General features: G+C 55.6%; 1 protein-coding gene across 1 annotated transcript in view; it reads left to right on the top strand.

Moving 5' to 3' along the window:
* The window catches only part of LOC130604416 (chromodomain-helicase-DNA-binding protein 3-like), a 34,882-nt gene extending 20,371 nt beyond the window's left edge, over window positions 1–14,511 (top strand). The window contains exons 12-16 of the mRNA XM_057418920.1: window positions 2,044–2,172; window positions 8,489–8,684; window positions 10,897–11,060; window positions 12,758–12,884; window positions 14,359–14,511. Of these exons, the coding sequence (XP_057274903.1) occupies window positions 2,044–2,172; window positions 8,489–8,684; window positions 10,897–11,060; window positions 12,758–12,884; window positions 14,359–14,462 (720 nt within the window). The 3' untranslated portion in view covers window positions 14,463–14,511. The remainder of the gene's footprint in view (window positions 1–2,043; window positions 2,173–8,488; window positions 8,685–10,896; window positions 11,061–12,757; window positions 12,885–14,358) is intronic.
* The last annotated feature ends 2,820 nt before the right edge of the window (window positions 14,512–17,331 follow it).

Consider the following 17,331-nt stretch of genomic DNA (forward strand, 5'->3'; position numbering starts at 1 on the left):
CTCTTTTCCTCTTCCTCCTGCTTCCTTTTCCTTATCCTCTTCCCCTTTCTCCTCTTCTTCCTCCTTCCTTTTCCTTATCCTCTTCCTCCTCCTCTTCCTCTTCGTCTTCCCTCTTCCTCCTCCTCTTCTTCCCTTTCCCTCTTCTTCTTCCTCTTCTTCCTGCTTCCTTTTCCTTATCCTCTTCCTTCTTCTTCCTCCTCTTCCCCTTCCCTCTTCCTCTTCTTCCTCCTTCCTTTTCCTCATCCTCTTCCTCCTGATCTTCATCTTCCCTCTTCTTCCTCCTCTTCTTCCTCTTCCTCCTGCTTCCTTTTCCTTATCCTCTTCCCTCTTCTTCCTCCTCTTCCCCTTCCCTCTTCCTCTTCTTCCTCCTTCCTTTTCCGTATCCTCTTCCTCTTCATCTTCCCTCTTCCTCTTCCCTCTTCCTCCTCCTCTTCTTCCCATTCCCTCTTCCTCTTCCTCCTGCTTCCTTTCCCTTATCCTCTCCCTCCTCTTTGGCTTCCCTCTCCCTCCTCCTCTTCCTCCCTTGCCCTCTTCCTCTTCCTCCTTTTCCCCCTCCCTGGTGTCAGTGGCAGCACCAAGGAGGGTTCCACCAAGGTAGGGGTGATGGAGGGGTGATGGTGACATGGTGACGGTGACATGGTGACGGTGATGTGGTGGTGGTGACACAGTGATGGTGACGTGGTGATGGTGATGTGGTGACACAGTGATGGTGACACGGTGATGGTGATGTGGTGGTGGTGACACAGTGATGGTGACGTGGTGATGGTGATGTGACACAGTGACAGTGATGTGGTGGTGGTGACGCAGTGATGGTGACACAGTGATGGTGACACGGTGACGGTGACACAGTGACGGTGACCTGGTGATGGTGACACGGTGACGGTGATGTGTTAACGGTGACACATTGACGGTGACATGGTGATGGTGACAGTGACGTGGTGACGGTGACGCGGTAACTGTGACACAGGGGACATGATGGTGGCCTTCAGCTTGGGGGGGATGTTGGGGACAAGGTGATCCAATGACAGTGACTTGGTGTCACACATGATGACATGGTGATTACGTGATGACACACGTGCTGACATGTGACGGTCCTCAGTGCTCAGCCATGGCTCCATGCATTGGCTGGGGGTGAATGGAGGGCGTTGAGGGTGACGTTAGGGACAGGATGACATGATAACGCGGTGACCACTTGATGCCATACGTGATGCCACACGTGATGACACGCGTATGGACATGTGACGGTCCTCAGTGCTCAGCCATGGCTCCATGCATTGGCTGGGGGTGAATGGAGGGCGTTGAGGGTGACATTAGCGACAGGATGACATGATGACGCGGTGACCATGTGATGACACACGTGATGACACAGGTGATGACATGTGTTTGGACATGTGACAGTCCTCAGTGCTCAGCCACGGCCCCATGCATTGGCTGGGGGTGAATGGAGGGCATTGAGGGTGCGGTTAGGGACAGGATGACGCGGTGCCCACGTGATGCCACACATGATGCCACACGTGATGACACACGTGCTGACACATGACGGTCCTTAGCGCTCAGCCACGGCCCCATGCATTGGCTGGGGGTGAATGGAGGGCATTGAGGGTGACGTTAGGGACAGGATGACGCGGTGACCACGTGATGCCACACGTGCTGACACGCGTGCTGACACGCGTGCTGACACGTGACAGTCCTTAGCGCTCAGCCACGGCCCCATGCATTGGCTGGGGGTGAATGGAGGGCGTTGAGGGTGACGTTAGGGACGTTAGGGACAGGATGACGCCACGGCCCCATGCATTGGCTGGGGGTGAATGGACGTTGATGCCACACGTGATGCCACACGTGAAGCCACACGTGCTGACACGCGTGCTGACACGTGACGGTCCTTAGCACTCAGCCACGGCCCCATGCATTGGCTGGGGGTGAATGGAGGGCGTTGAGGGTGACGTTAGGGACAGGATGACGCGGTGACCACGTGATGCCACACGTGAAGCCACACGTGCTGACACGCGTGCTGACACGTGACGGTCCTTAGCGCTCAGCCACGGCTACGCGCGCTGGACCGACATCCAGAACGACGGCGCCTTCGGGGTCATCAACGAACCCTTCAAGGGGGAGGCCTCCAAAGGGAACTTCCTGGAGATGAAGAACAAGTTCCTGGCCCGGCGCTTCAAGGTGAGGCCTCCTGGGGTGGGGGGGGCTTGCCATGGGGGTCACGTGTGCATGAGGGTCACGTGTTCATCGTGGTCACGTGTGCACCTCGGTCATGTGTTCGTCATGGTCACGTGTGCACCAGGGTCATGTGTGTGCGAGGGTCGTGTGTGCACCAGGGTCACGTGTTCGTCGTGGTCACGTGTGCACCAGGGTCATGTGTGTGTGAGGGTCGTGTGTGCATGAGGATCATGTGTTCATCGTGGTCATGTGTGCACCTGGGTCATGTGTTCATCATGGTCATGTGGGCATGAGGGTCACATGTTCATCGTGGTCACGTGTGCACCTCGGTCATGTGTTCGTCATGGTCACATGTGCACCAGGGTCATGTGTGTGCGAGGGTCGTGTGTGTACCAGGGTCACGTGTTCGTCGTGGTCACATGTGCACCAGGGTCATGTGTGTGTGAGGGTTGTGTGTGCACCAGGGTCACGTGTTCGCCATGGTCACGTGTGCACCAGGGTCATGTGTGTGTGAGGGTCGTGTGTGCATGAGGATCATGTGTTCATCGTGGTCACGTGTGCACCTGGGTCATGTGTTCATCATGGTCACGTGGGCATGAGGGTCACGTGTTCATCGTGGTCACGTGTGCACCTCGGTCATGTGTTTGTCATGGTCACATGTGCACCAGGGTCATGTGTGTGCAAGGGTCGTGTGTTCATGAGGATCATGTGTTCATCGTGGTCATGTGTGCACCAGAGTCACGTGTGCTCAAGGGCCGCATGTTCAGGAAGGCCATGTGTGCATGAGGGTCACATGTTCATCATGGTCATGTGTGCAGCAGGGTCATATGTTCATCATGGTCACGTGTGCACCAGGGTCATGTGTGTACAAGGGTTGTGTGTGCATGAGGGTTACGTGTTCATCGTGGTCATGTGTGCATGAGGGTCCTGTGTTCATCATGGTCACATGTTCATCATGGTTAGGTGTGCACCAGGGTCACGTGTACATGAGGCTCACATGTTCATTGTGGTCACGTGTGCACCAGGGTCATGTGTGCATGAGGGTCATGTGTTCATCATGGTCATGTGTGCATGAGGGTCACATGCATCCTGGTCATGTGTGCACCAGGGTCACGTGTGCACCACGTTTATGTGTGCATGAGGGTCACATGTTCATCATGGTCATGTGTGCACCAGGGTCATGTGTGCACGAGGGTCACGTGTTCATCATGGTCATGTGTGCACCAGAGTTGTGTTCATCGTGGTCACATATGCACCAGGGTCATGTGTGTATGACGGTTATGTGTGCATGAGGGTCACGTCACGTGTTCATCATGGTCACGTGTGCATGAGGGTCACATGCATCATGGTCATGTGTGCACCAAGGTCATGTGTTCATCAGGGTCATGTGTGCATGAGGGTCATGTATGTACAAGGGTTGTGTGTGCATGAGGGTCACGTGTTCATCGTGGTCACGTGTGCGCCGCATATATGTGTGCATGAGGGTCGCGTGTTCATCAAGGTCATGTGTGCACAAGGGTTGTGTGTGCATGAGGGTCCCGTGTTCATCATGGTCACGTGTGCTCCAGGGTCATGTGTGCATGAGATCACGTGTTCATCGTGGTCACGTGGTCACTTGTGCACCAGGGTCATGTGTGCACAAGGGTTGTGTGTGCATGAGGGTCATGTGTTCATCATGGTCATGTGTGCGCCAGGGTTATGTGTGCACGAGGGTCACGTGTTCATCCTGGTCATGTGTGCACCAGGGTGATGTGTGGATGAGGGTCACATGTTCATCATGGTCATGTGTGCACCAGGGTTATGTGTGCATGAGGGTCACGTGTTCATCATGGTCACATTTGCACCAGGGTCATGTGTGCACAAGGGTTGTGTGTGCATGAGGGTCAAGTCTTCATCATGGTCACGTGTGTGCCAGGGTCATGTGTGCATGAAGGTCATGTGTTCATCAAGGTCATGTGTGCACCAGGGTCATGTGTGCACAAGGGTTGTGTGTGCATGAGGGTCACATGTTCATCAAGGTCATGTGTGCACCAGAGTCATGTGTGGATGAGGGTCACATGTTCATCATGGTCATGTGTGCACCAGGGTCATGTGTGGATGAGGTTCACATGTTCATCATGGTCATGTGTGCACCAGGGTTATGTGTGCATGAGGGTCACGTGTTCATCATGGTCACGTGTGCACCAGGGTCATGTATTCATGAGGGTCACATGTTACTCATGGTCTTGTGTGCACCAGGGTCATGTGTGGATGAGGGTCACATGTTCCTCATGGTCACGTGTGCACCAGGGTCATGTATGTGCAAGGGTTGTGTGTGCATCATGGTCATGTCTTCATCATGGTCACGTGTGCTCCAGGGTCATGTGTGCATGAGATTGCATGTTCATCGTGGTCACGTGTGCACTAGGGTCATGTGTGCACAAGGGTTGTGTGTGCATGAAGGTCACGTGTTCATCAAGGTCATGTGTGCACCAGGGTCATGTGTGCATGAGGGTCACATGCTCATCACGGTCACGTGTGCACCAGGGTCATGTGTGCACGAGGGCAGCATGTTCAGGATTGTCATGTGTGCCCAAGCGCCACGGTCACGTGTGCATGGGGATGGTGCTTGCACCAGGGTCACGTGTGCAGCAGGGTCACGTGTGCATGGGACTAGTGCTTGCACCAGGGTCACGTGTGCATGCAGGTTGCATGTGCCCCAGGATTGGGTGTGCACAAGGGTGGGGCTTGCATGAGGGTTACGTGCTCCATGGTCACGTGTGCCTCAGGGTCACGTGTGCACAAGGGTCACGTGTTCATGAAGGTCATGTGTATACAGGGGTCATGTGTTCACAAGGACCATGTGTGCACGAGGCTTACGTGTGCACAAGGATCACATGTGCATGAGGGTCACGTGCTCCATTGTCACATGTGCCTCAGGGTCACGTGTGCACAAGGGTCACGTGTGCACGAGGGTTATGTGTTCACCAGGGTCATGTGTGTATGAGGGTCACATGTGCACAAGGATCACATATGCAGGAGGGTTGCGTGTGCACAGGGGGCATGGGTGCTCCGGGTGATGGCAATGCCATGGTTGGGTGCTCGGATGCCCTTGGGGATGGGTGAAGTCAGAGCTGGGCCCCCAGGCAATGAGTGAGGTGCCAGTTGGGTGCTCTGGGTGATGGGTAACACCCAGCATGGGGTGCTGTGGGTGATGGGTAACACCAGAGTTGGGTGCTCTTGGTGATGGGTAGCACCCAGCATTGGGTGCTGTGGGTGATGGGTAACACCCAGCATTGGGTGCTGTAGGTGATGGGTAACACCAGCATTGGGTGCTGTGGGTGATGGGTAACACCAGCATTGGGTGCTGTGGGTGATGGGTAACACCAGCATTGGGTGCTGTGGGTGATGGGTAACACCAGAGTTGGGTGCTCTGGTGACAGGCAAGACCAGAGTTGGGTGCTCTTGGTGATGGGCAACACTAGAATTGGGTGCTCTTCGTGATGGGTAAGACCAGAGTTGGGTGCTCTTGGTGATGGGTAACACCAGAGTTGGGTGCTCTGGGTGATGGGTAAGACCAGAGTTGGGTGCTTTAGGTGATGGGCAACACCAGAGTTGGGTGCTCTGGCTGATGGGCAAGACCAGAGTTGGGTGCTCTTGGTGATGGCAACACCAGAGTTGGGTTCTCTTGGTGATGGTAACGTCATAGTTGGGTGCTTGGGAGCTGTTCATGATGGGTGAGCTCACAGTTGGGTGATCTTGGTGATGGGTAAGACCCGAGTTGGATGCTCTGGCTGATAGTGATGTCACAGTTGGGTGCTTTGGATGCTCTTGGTGATGGTTGAGGTCATAGTTGGGTGCTCTTGGTCATAGTTGAGGTGTCAGTTGTGTGCTCTTGGTGATGGGTAGCACCAGAGTTGGATGCTCTGGGTGACAGTAACGTCATAGTTGGGTGCTTGGATGCCTTTGGTGATGGTTGAGGTCATAGCTGGGTGCTCTTGGTGATGGTTAATGTCATGATTGGGTGCTCTTGGTGATGGTTAATGTCATAGTTGGGTGCTTTTGGTGATGGATACCACCGAGTTGGATGCGGCAGGTGATAGCAACGTCATAGTTGGGTGCTTGGTTGCTCTTAGTGATGGTTAATGTCGTAATTGGGTGCTCTTGGTGACGGTTGAGGTCGTAGTTGGGTGCTCTTCGTGATGGTTGTGGTCATAGTTGGGTGCACTTGGTGATGGTTGAGGTCATAGTTGGGTGCTCTTCATGGTGGTTAATGTCATATAGTTGAGTCCTCTTAGTGATGGTTATCACCAGAGTTGGGTGCTCTTGGTGATGGGTAAGACCAGATTTGGGTGCTTGGATGCTCTTGGTGATGGTTAAGGTCCTAGTTGGGTGGTCTTGGTCATTGTTGAGGTCATAGTTGGGTGCTCTCGGTGATGGGTACCACCAAGTTGGATGCTTTTGGTGACAGTAATGTATTAGTTGGGTGCTTGGATGCTCTTGGTGTTGGTTGAGGTCATAGTTGTGTGCTCTTGGTGATGGTTGAGGTCATAGTTGTGTGCTCTTGGTGATGGTTGAGGTCATAATTGGGTGCTCTTGGCGATGGTTAATGTCATATAGTTGGGTCCTCTTAGTGATGGGTATCACCAGAGTTGGATGCTCTGGGTGACAGTAACGTCATAGTTGGGTGCTTGGATGTTCTTGGTGATGGTTAAGGTCCTAGTTGGGTGGTCTTGGTCATTGTTGAGGTCATAGTTGGGTCCTCTTGGTGATGGGTGCCACCAAGTTGGGTGCTTTTGGTGATAGTAATATATTAGTTGGGTGCTTGGATGCTCTTAGTGATGCTTGAGGTCATAGTCGTCTGCCCTTGATGATGTTTAATGTCATAGTTGGGTGCTCTTGGTGATGGTTAACACCAAGTTGGATGCTCTGGGTGATAGCAACGTCATAGTTGGGTGCTTGGATGCTCTTGGTGATGGTTAATGTCGTAATTGGGTTCTCTTGGTGATGGTTGAGGTCATAGTTGGGTGCTCTTGGTGATGGGTACCACCAAGTTGGATGCTTTTGGTGACAGTAACATCATAGTTGGGTGCTTGGATGCCCTTGGTGATGGTTGCGGTCATAGTTGGGTGCTCTTGGTCATTGTTGACATCATAGTTGGGTGCTCTTGGTGATGGGTGCCACCAAGTTGGACGCTCTGGGTGACGGTAACGTCATAATTGGGTGCTTGGATGCCCTTGGTGATGGTTGAGGTCATAGTTGGGTGCTCTTAGTGATGGTTGAGGTCATAGTTGGGTGCTCTTGGTGATGGTTGAGGTCATAGTTGGGTGCTCTTGGTGATGGTTGAGGTCATAGTTGGGTGCTCTTGGTGATGGTTGAGGTCATAGTTGGGTGCTCTTGGTGATGGTTGAGGTCATAGTTGGGTGCTCTTGGTGATGGTTGAGGTCATAGTTGGGTGCTCTTGGTGATGGTTGAGGTCATAGTTGGGTGCTCTTGGTGATGGTTGAGGTCATAGTTGGGTGCTCTTGGTGATGGTTGAGGTCATAGTTGGGTGCTCTTGGTGATGGTTGAGGTCATAGTTGGGTGCTCTTGGTGATGGTTGAGGTCATAGTTGGGTGCTCTTGGTGATGGTTGAGGTCATAGTTGGGTGCTCTTGGTGATGGTTGAGGTCATAGTTGGGTGCTCTTGGTGATGGTTGAGGTCATAGTTGGGTGCTCTTGGTGATGGTTGAGGTCATAGTTGGGTGCTCTTGGTGATGGTTGAGGTCATAGTTGGGTGCTCTTGGTGATGGTTGAGGTCATAGTTGGGTGCTCTTGGTGATGGTTGAGGTCATAGTTGGGTGCTCTTGGTGATGGTTGAGGTCATAGTTGGGTGCTCTTGGTGATGGTTGAGGTCATAGTTGGGTGCTCTTGGTGATGGTTGAGGTCATAGTTGGGTGCTCTTGGTGATGGTTGAGGTCATAGTTGGGTGCTCTTGGTGATGGTTGAGGTCATAGTTGGGTGCTCTTGGTGATGGTTGAGGTCATAGTTGGGTGCTCTTGGTGATGGTTGAGGTCATAGTTGGGTGCTCTTGGTGATGGTTGAGGTCATAGTTGGGTGCTCTTGGTGATGGTTGAGGTCATAGTTGGGTGCTCTTGGTGATGGTTGAGGTCACAGTTGGGTGCTCTTGGTGACGGGTACCACCAAGTTGACGGCTCCAGCTGACCCCAAGCCCATCACCGCAACGCCCTTGTTGAAATCCAAATCCTCTTGACCCCAACCCCATTCCCCCCCCCCTTTTCCCCCTCATTTCTCCCTGTATCTCCCCCCCCCTCCTTTTCCCTTCCATCTCCTCCCCACAGCTCCTGGAGCAGGCGCTGGTGATCGAGGAGCAGCTGCGGCGCGCCGCGTACCTCAACATGACGCAGGACCCCAGCCACCCGGCCATGGCCCTCAACACCCGCTTCGCCGAGGTCGAGTGCCTGGCCGAGAGCCACCAGCACTTGTCCAAGGAGTCGCTGGCGGGCAACAAGCCCGCGAACGCCGTCCTGCACAAGGGTAAGAGGCGGGGGGGCCGGCGCGCCCGGCGCGGACGCCCCGTGTAGCTCCCGGCACCTCTGTACCCGCGCTTCTCGATCATTAAAGTGGGGTTCTCCTTCCCAACCGGCTCCCGGTGTATCCTTGCTCTGCGTTTGTTGCTTTCTGGCGGCCGGATTGGGGGGGGTGGGGTGTGTGTGTGTGGGGAGGGGGGGGGTGGTGTTGTGGGGGGTGAAAGGGGTAAAGTATTGGGGGGGAGGGGGGAGGTTGGGAAAAGTGCCCAAAGAGGGGTTTTTGGGGTGTGAGTAACCTGTGAGGAAGCTCGGAGTAAGTGGGGTGAGGCTTTGAGGTGGCCGCTATGGGGCAAGGAGCCGGCGGGTGCCTCTTGCTTTGCGCTAAGGTGGAGCTGGGGTGGGGGGGGTTAAGGCTGGAGGTGCCCCGTGTAACTGGGGGCATGGGGGGAGTATGTGCCCCAGTACCCCCCCCCCCCCAGCCCCAGGTGCATGCCGTGATGAGGAAGGCTGGAGTAATGCTGGTGTGCGGCGGGGTGGCCCCTGCTTGCATGTGATGGCTTGGCCCCCCGGGGCGGGGGGGCATGGACTGTGTATCTCTGGTGTATGTGCGGAGTAGCTCTGGTGTGCTTAACGGAGGGCTCCAGGGGAAGGTGCTGAGTAAGCGATGAGTAGCATTGGAGTCAGGCCAGAGTAGCATTGGAGTAAGCGATGAATATCATTGGAGTAAGCGATGAGTATCACAGGAGTAAGCAATGAGTAGCATTGGAGTGAGCAATGAGTAGCACTGGAGTAAGTGATGAGTATCACGGGAGTAAGGGTAGAATAGCACTGGAGTAAGCAATGAGTATCATTGGAGTAAGCAATGAGTAGCACTGGAGTAGGGCAATGAGCATCGTTGGAGTAAGTGATGAGTATCACAGGAGTAAGGCCAGAGTATCATTGGAGCAAGCAATGAATATCGCAGGTGTAATCAATGAGTATCACAGGAGTAAGGCGAGAGTATCACTGGAGTAAGCAATGAGGATCATTGGGATAATTGATGAATATCACAGGAGTAAGTGATGAGTATCACAGGAGTAAGCAGTGAGTATCACTGGAGTAGACAATGAGTATCACAGGAGTAAGAGATGAGCATTATTGGAGTAAATGGTGAGTAGCATTGGAGTAAGCGATGAGTATCATTGGAGTAAGTGATGAGTATCACAGGAGTAAGGCCAGAGTATCACTGGAGTAAGTGATGAGTATCCCAGGAGTAAGAGATTAGTATTATTGGAGTAAGGCCAGAGTTTCACAGGAGTAAGCAATGAGCATCATTGGGGTAAGTGATGAGTATCCCAGGAGTAAGCAATGTGCAGCATAGGGGTAAGCAATGAGTATCACTGGAGTAAGCGATGAGGATCACAGGCTGATGAGGCTGTGCAGTGGGTATCCTCAGTGCTGTGCCTGCATTCTCTTAGCCCCGAGCAGGAGTAGGTGCTGAGGATGCCCAGAGTAGCTCTGCTGTAGCCATGGGGCAGTAAGGGCCATACCCGGAGTATCTCCGGTGTTGCTGGCCATTGCCCTTGGGGTAGCTCTGGTGTGTCAGGAGTAGGCTGGAGTGATGAAGGAGTAAGTCTGGAGCATCGCCAGTGTAGCTGCAGCACAGACCCTCAAGCTTGGAGTAACTCTGGTGTTGTACCCAGGGCAGCTCCCTTGTGTCTATAGGCAGCAGACCTGGAGTAGGTCAGGAGTAGGCAAGGAGTAGGTAAGGAGTAGCTCTGGTGTGTCTGAAGAGCAGACCCGGAGTAAACCTGTAGTAGCTCCAGTGTGGTCAGAGCAAGTGCCTGCAAGGAGCATCCCTGGAGTACCCCCAGAGCCCTCAAGGCTCATACCCAGAGTACCTCTGAGTCCTCCCACCCTGGAGCATGCCCCCATTCCCCCCCCCCCCCCCCCCCATAGGCGCATCCCCTGAGTATCCCTTGAGTATCTCTTCCCCTTCCCTTCCCTCTTCCCTACCCCATCCCCTTGCCCTCATGTGAGCACCTCCACTCCCCCCACCCTCCCCTTGCCCCCCCCACCCCATGAGTAACCTATGAGTAACCTATGAGTAGGCTCGGGACGGCCCCCCGGCGCTGACGGGGCCCCCCCCACCCCTCTCTCTCTCTCTCTCTCTCTTTTTACCCCCCCACCCCACACCCCCCCCCCCACCCCTCCCGCCACCCTTTGTTCCCGTGGGCCAGTGCTGAACCAGCTGGAGGAGCTGCTGAGCGACATGAAGGCGGACGTCACCCGCCTGCCCGCCACCCTCTCGCGCATCCCCCCCATCGCCGCCCGCCTCCAGATGTCCGAGCGCAGCATCCTCAGCCGCCTGGCCAGCAAGGGCACCGAGAGCCACCCCCCACCTGTAAGTCACACCCCCATCCCCTCCATCCACACCCCCACCCCCCCCCAACAATGCACTGGGGGCGTCCTTGGCCTTGGGGACATGGCCTTGCGTTGGGGACGTGGACATGCATTGAGGGCGTCCTTCTCCTTGGGGACCATCCTTCACCTTGGGGACCATCCTTCACCTTGGGGACATGGCCATGCATTGGGGGCATCCTTGTCCTTGGGAACCATCCTTCACCTTGGGGACATGGGCATGCATTGGGGGCATCCTTCTCCTTGGGGACCATCCTTCACCTTGGGGACCATCCTTCACCTTGGGGACATGGCCATCCACTGGGGGCATCCTTGTCCTTGGGGACCATCGTTCACCTTGGGAACAATGGCCATGCATTGGGGGCATCCTTCTCCTTGGGGACCATCCTTCACCTTGGGGACCATCCTTCATGGCCATCCACTGGGGGCATCCTTGTCCTTGGGGACCATCGTTCACCTTGGGAACAATGGCCATGCATTGGGGGCATCCTTCTCCTTGGGGACCATCCTTCACCTTGGGGACCATCCTTCACCTTGGGGACATGGCCATCCACTGGGGGCATCCTTGTCCTTGGGGACCATCCTTCACCTTGGGGACCATCCTTCACCTTGGGGACATGACCCTGGGGACCATCCTTCACCTTGGGGACATGGCCATCCATTGGGGGCATCCTTCTCCTTGGGGACCATCGTTCACCTTGGGGACATGGCCATGCATTGGGGGCGTCCTTCTCCTTGGGGACCATCGTTCATCTTGGGGACATGGCCATCCATTGGGGGCATCCTTGTCCTTGGGGACCATCCTTCACCTTGGGGACCATCGTTCACCTTGGGCACCATTGTTCACCTTGGGGACATGGCCATCCATTGGGGACGTCCTTGGGGACCATCCTTCACCTTGGGGACATGGCCATGCATTGGGGACGTCCTTCTCTTGGGGACCATCGTTCACCTTGGGGACCATCCTTCACCTTGGGGACATGGCCATCCATTGGGGACTTCTTCGTCCTTGGGGACATCCTTGTCCTTGGGGACATCCTTGTCCTTGGGGACCATCCTTCACCCTGGGGACATGGCCATGTATTGGGGGCATCCTTGTCCTTGGGGACCATCGTTCACCTTGGGGACATGGCCATGCATTGGGGGCGTCCTTCTCTTGGGGACCATTGTTCACCTTGGGGACCATCGTTCACCTTGGGGACATGGCCATCCATTGGGGACATCCTTCACCTTGGGGACCATCCTTCACCTTGGGGACATGGCCATCCATTGGGGGCGTCCTTGGGGACCGTCGTTCACCTTGGGAACCATCCTTCACCTTGGGGACATGGCCATCCATTGGGGACGTCCTTGGGGACCGTCGTTCACCTTGGGGACATGGCCATCCATTGGGGGCGTCCTTCTCTTGGGGACCATCGTTCACCTTGGGGACCATCGTTCACCTTGGGGACATGGCCATCCATTGGGGACATCCTTCACCTTGGGGACCTCTTTCCCATGGGGACATCCCCTATGCTGGGGGACAATGACCCCCTCCAGTGGGGTCATTTTGCCTTGGGGACATCCCATCCTTGGTGCCACCCATAGGGCCCCATTGGCCTGCCCCATCCATGGTGCTCCCCGTGCTGGTACCATCAATGGGGAGGTGACACCCTTGTCCTGTCCTCCCCCCCCCCATAGACCTTCCCACCAGGGCCCTACGCCACCCCCCAGACCTATGGGGGCACCTTTGGGACCCCCCCACCCGGAGCCCTCCCCCCTGGAGGGGCCAACTACAGCCAGATGCCACCCGGGTCCTTCATCACCGGTGAGGGGGAGCATGGGTGCTATGGGCATGGATGGGGGCCCATGGGTGCTGTGGGTGTGGATGGGGGCACATGGGTGCTGTGGGCGTGGACGGGGCCCCATGGGTGCTATGGGCATGGATGGGGGCACATGGGTGCTGTGGGTGTGGATGGGGCTTGCGGGTACAATGGGCATGGATGGGATCCCATGGGTGCTCTGGGCATGGATGGGATCCTGTGGGTGGTATGGACATGGATGGGGGCCCATGGGTGCTATGGGGGTGGATACAGTCCCATGGGAGCTATGGGAGTGGAAGAGGTCCCATGGGTGCTATGGGTATGGATGGGGGCCCATGGGTGCTGTGGGTGTGGATGGGGTCCTATGGGTGCTATGGGCATGGATGGGGGCCCATGGGAGCTATGGGAGTGGATGGGATCCCATGGGTGCTATGGGAGTGGATGGGGTCCCATGGGTGCTATGGGAGTGGATGGGATCCCATGGGTGCTATGGGAGTGGATATGGTCCCATGGGTGCTATGGGTATGGATGGGGTCCCATGGGAGCTATGGGAGTGGATGGGGTCCCGTGGGAGCTATGGGAGTGGATGGGGTCCCATGGGAGCTATGGGAGTGGATGGGGTCCCATGGGAGCTATGGGAATGGATGGGGTCCCATGGGTGCTATGGGAGTGGATATGGTCCCATGGGTGCTATGGGAGTGGATGGGGTCCCATGGGAGCTATGGGAGTAGATGGGGTCCCATGGGTGCTATGGGTGTGGATGGGGTCCCATGGGTGCTATGGGAGTGGATAGGGTCCCATGGGTGCTATGGGCATGGGGGTATCCATGGGTGCCTGGTCTATGGATCTATGGGGGGGGTGTCTATGGGTGTATGGGTCTATGGGTGGGGGTACCATGGGTGCTATGGGCAGTGAGGAGCTCCCTTGGGTACTTGTGTCTTTGGGTGGGGGTCCTGGGTCTATGCCTGAACCCCATTGCCCCCTTTGCCCCCATTGCCCCCATTGTCCCCCTTGCCCCATTGCCCCCATTACCCCCATTGTCCCCCTTGCACCCATTGCCCCCATTACCCCTATTGTCCCCAATGCCCCTATTACCCCCATTACCCCCATTGCCCCCATTACCCCCTTTGCCCCCATTACCCCCATTGCCCTCATTACCCCCATTGCCCCCATTGTCCCCATTGCCCCCATTACCCCCATTACCCCCTTTGCCCCCATTGTCCCCATTGCCCTCATTACCCCCATCGCCCCCATTACCATTACCCCATTGCCTCCATTGTCCCCATCACCCCTATTACCCCATTGCCCCCATTGTCCCCATTACCCCCATCGTCCCCATTACCCCATTGCCCCCATTGCCCCCATAACCCCCATTGTCCCCATTGTCCCCATTACCCCCATTGTCCCCATTACCCCCTTTGCCCCCATTGTCCCCATTGCCCCCATTACCCCCATTACCCCCCTTGTCTCCCCCCACAGCCGCTGCCAATGGTCCCCCCGTGCTGGTGAAGCGGGAGCGCGAGGCCGAGGGCCAGGACAAGAAGGAGCCGCGGGGGGGGGAGGTCATTTGCATCGATGACTAAAGGAGGGGGGGGCCATGGGGGGGCCCCCCCCTTATGTCCCCTCCCCCCCCTTCCCCCCCCCCCCTTTGGCAGCGGTGGGGGAGGGGCACCACTGCCAAAATCGCCTCTTTTCACCCCAAATCCGCTCTTAGGGGGGGGGGTGTGTTTGGGAGGTACCAATATGGGGGGGGGGTGACAAGGACCACTGCAGCTATAAATATATATATATATATATCTCCCCCCCATAGCAGGGGGGACCAAGGGGTTGGGGTGGCCCCTGTGTCCTCCCCCACCCTCCTCTGGGGTGGGCCCCCCCCCGCCCCCCACCCAGGGGTGTCCCCAAGGGTCACCCCAAAACTTCCCCCTCCCCCCCTCCCTCCCCCATTGGGGCACTTGTTTAACCGCAGCAGAATAAAACCCGGTTCCTTGGCTATGGCACATGGGTCCGTGGGTGTCCATAGGGTCCATGGGTGTCCATAGGGGTCCATGGGTGTCCATAGGGTCCATGGGTGTCCATAGGGGTCCATGGGTGTCCATAGGGTCCATGGGTGTCCATAGGGGTCCATGGGTGTCCATAGGGTCCATGGGTGTCCATAGGGTCCATGAGTGTCCATAGGGGTCCATGGGTGTCCATAGGGGTCCATGGGTGTCCATTAGGGACCATGGGTGTCCATAGGGTCCATGGGTGTCCATAGGGGTCCATGGGTGTCCATAGGGGTCCGTGGGTGTCCATAGGGTCCATGAGTGTCCATAGGGGTCCATGGGTGTCCATAGGGTCCATGAGTGTCCATAGGGGTCCATGGGTGTCCATAGTCGATGGGTGTCCATGGGTGTCCATGAGTGCGACCATGGGTGTCCATAGGGGTCCGTGGGTGTCTATAGGGTCCATGGGTGTCCATAGGGTCCATGGGTGTCCATGGGTGTATAGGGGACCATGGGTGGGTGTCCATAGGGGTCCGTGGGGTATAGGGTCCATGGGTGTGGGTGTCCATAGGGACCATGGGTGCCCATAGGGGTCCATAGGGTCCATGGGTGTCCATAGGGGTCCATGGGTGTCCATAGGGACCATGGGGCCACCATGGTGGGGGCAAGGGTATGGGTATCATGGGGGTGGTCAACTGATCTTTGGGGTGGTCAATGTCATGGTCACCATGGGGATGGTCAAGTGGTCATTGGGTGGTCAATGGGATGGGGATGGTCATGGTCACCATGGGGATGGTCAAGTGGTCATTGGGTGGTCAATGGGATGGGGATGGTCATGGTGACCATGGGGATGGTCAGATGGTCATTGGGTGGTGATTGGGTTGTCAATGGGATGGGGATAGGGATGGTCATGGTCATCATCGAGAGAGTCAACTGATCATTGGGGTGGTCATTGGGTCATCAGTGGGATGGGCATGGGCATGGGGATGGTCATGGTGACCATGGGGATGGTCAAGTTGTCATTGGGTGGTCAATGGGATGGGGATGGTCATGGTGACCATGGGGATGGTCAAGTGGTCATTGGGTGGTCAATGGGGTGGGGATGGTCAAGTGGTCATTGGGTGGTCAATGGGATGGGGGTGGTCATGGTGACCATGAGGATGGTCAAGTGGTCATTGGGTGGTCAATGGGATGGGGATGGTCAAGTGGTCATTAGGTGGTCAGTGGGATGGGGATGGTCAAGTGGTCATTAGGTGGTCAGTGGGATGGGGATGGTCATGGTGACCATGAGGATGGTCAAGTGGTCATTGGGTGTTCAATGGGATGGGGATCGTCATGCTGACCATGGGGATGGTCAAGTGGTCATTGGGTGGTCAATGGGATGGGGATGGTTATGATGACCGTGGGGATGTTCAAGTGGTCATTGGGTGACATTGGGTGGTCAATGGGATGGGGACCCTCATGGTCATCATGAGGATGGTCAAGTGGCCATTGGGGTGGTCAGTGGTATGGGGATGGTGATGGTCAACTGGTCATTGGTGTAGCCATGAGGGGTTGGTCATGGGATGGGGATGGTCTTGGCCACCATGGGGATGGTCAAGTGGCCATTGGGGTGTGGTCACAGGGATGGCCAAGGGCATGGTTATGGGATGGGGATGGTCAAGTGGCCATGGGTGTGGTCATAAGGTTTGCCAATGGGATAGGGATGGTCATGGCCACCATGGGGATGGTCGATTGGCCATCATTTAATTCATCATTAATTGTTTTAATTCAACATTAATGCATTTCATTCATCATTAATGGATTTAATTCATCATTTAATTCATTTCAGTGAAGCTCATATCATCAAATCCTTGTCCAATCCCAGTTTAATCCCCTCATCCCATTCCATTCCCATTCCATGGTGTTCATTCCCAATCACGTTCATTCCCAGTTCTGCTGTGCTCATCCCCAGTTCCATCACTCCCATGCCCAGTTCCATTGCGTTCATTCCCAAGCATGTTCATCTCCCGCTCCATCACGTTCAGTCCCATTCCGTCATTCCCGTTCCTGTTCTGTTGCGTCCATCCCATTCCACACTCCCATTCTCATCCCATTGTCTCCATCCCATTCCATTGTCTCCATCCTATTCCATTGTCTCCATCCCATTCTATTGTCTCCATCCCATTCCATTGTCTCCATCCCATTCCATTGTCTCCATCCCATTCTATTGTCTCCATTCCATTCCACACTCCCATTCCCATTCCGTTGTGTCCATCACATTCCATTGTGTTCATTCCCATTCCATCCCTCCCATTCCATTGTGTCCATCCCAGTACACCATTCCCATTCCTATTCTATTGCATCCATTCCATTCCACACTCCCATTCCCATTCCATTGTGTCCATCCCATTCCATTGTGTCCATCCCATTCCATCCCTCCCATTCCCATTCCATCGTTTCCATCCCATTCCATTGTGTCCATCCC

This window comes from Pezoporus wallicus, unplaced genomic scaffold, assembly GCF_028554395.1.
Source record: "Pezoporus wallicus isolate ANWC-B61680 ecotype Strahan unplaced genomic scaffold, APGP_CSIRO_Pwel_v1 contig_10835, whole genome shotgun sequence".
Taxonomy (NCBI): Eukaryota; Metazoa; Chordata; class Aves; order Psittaciformes; family Psittacidae; genus Pezoporus; species Pezoporus wallicus.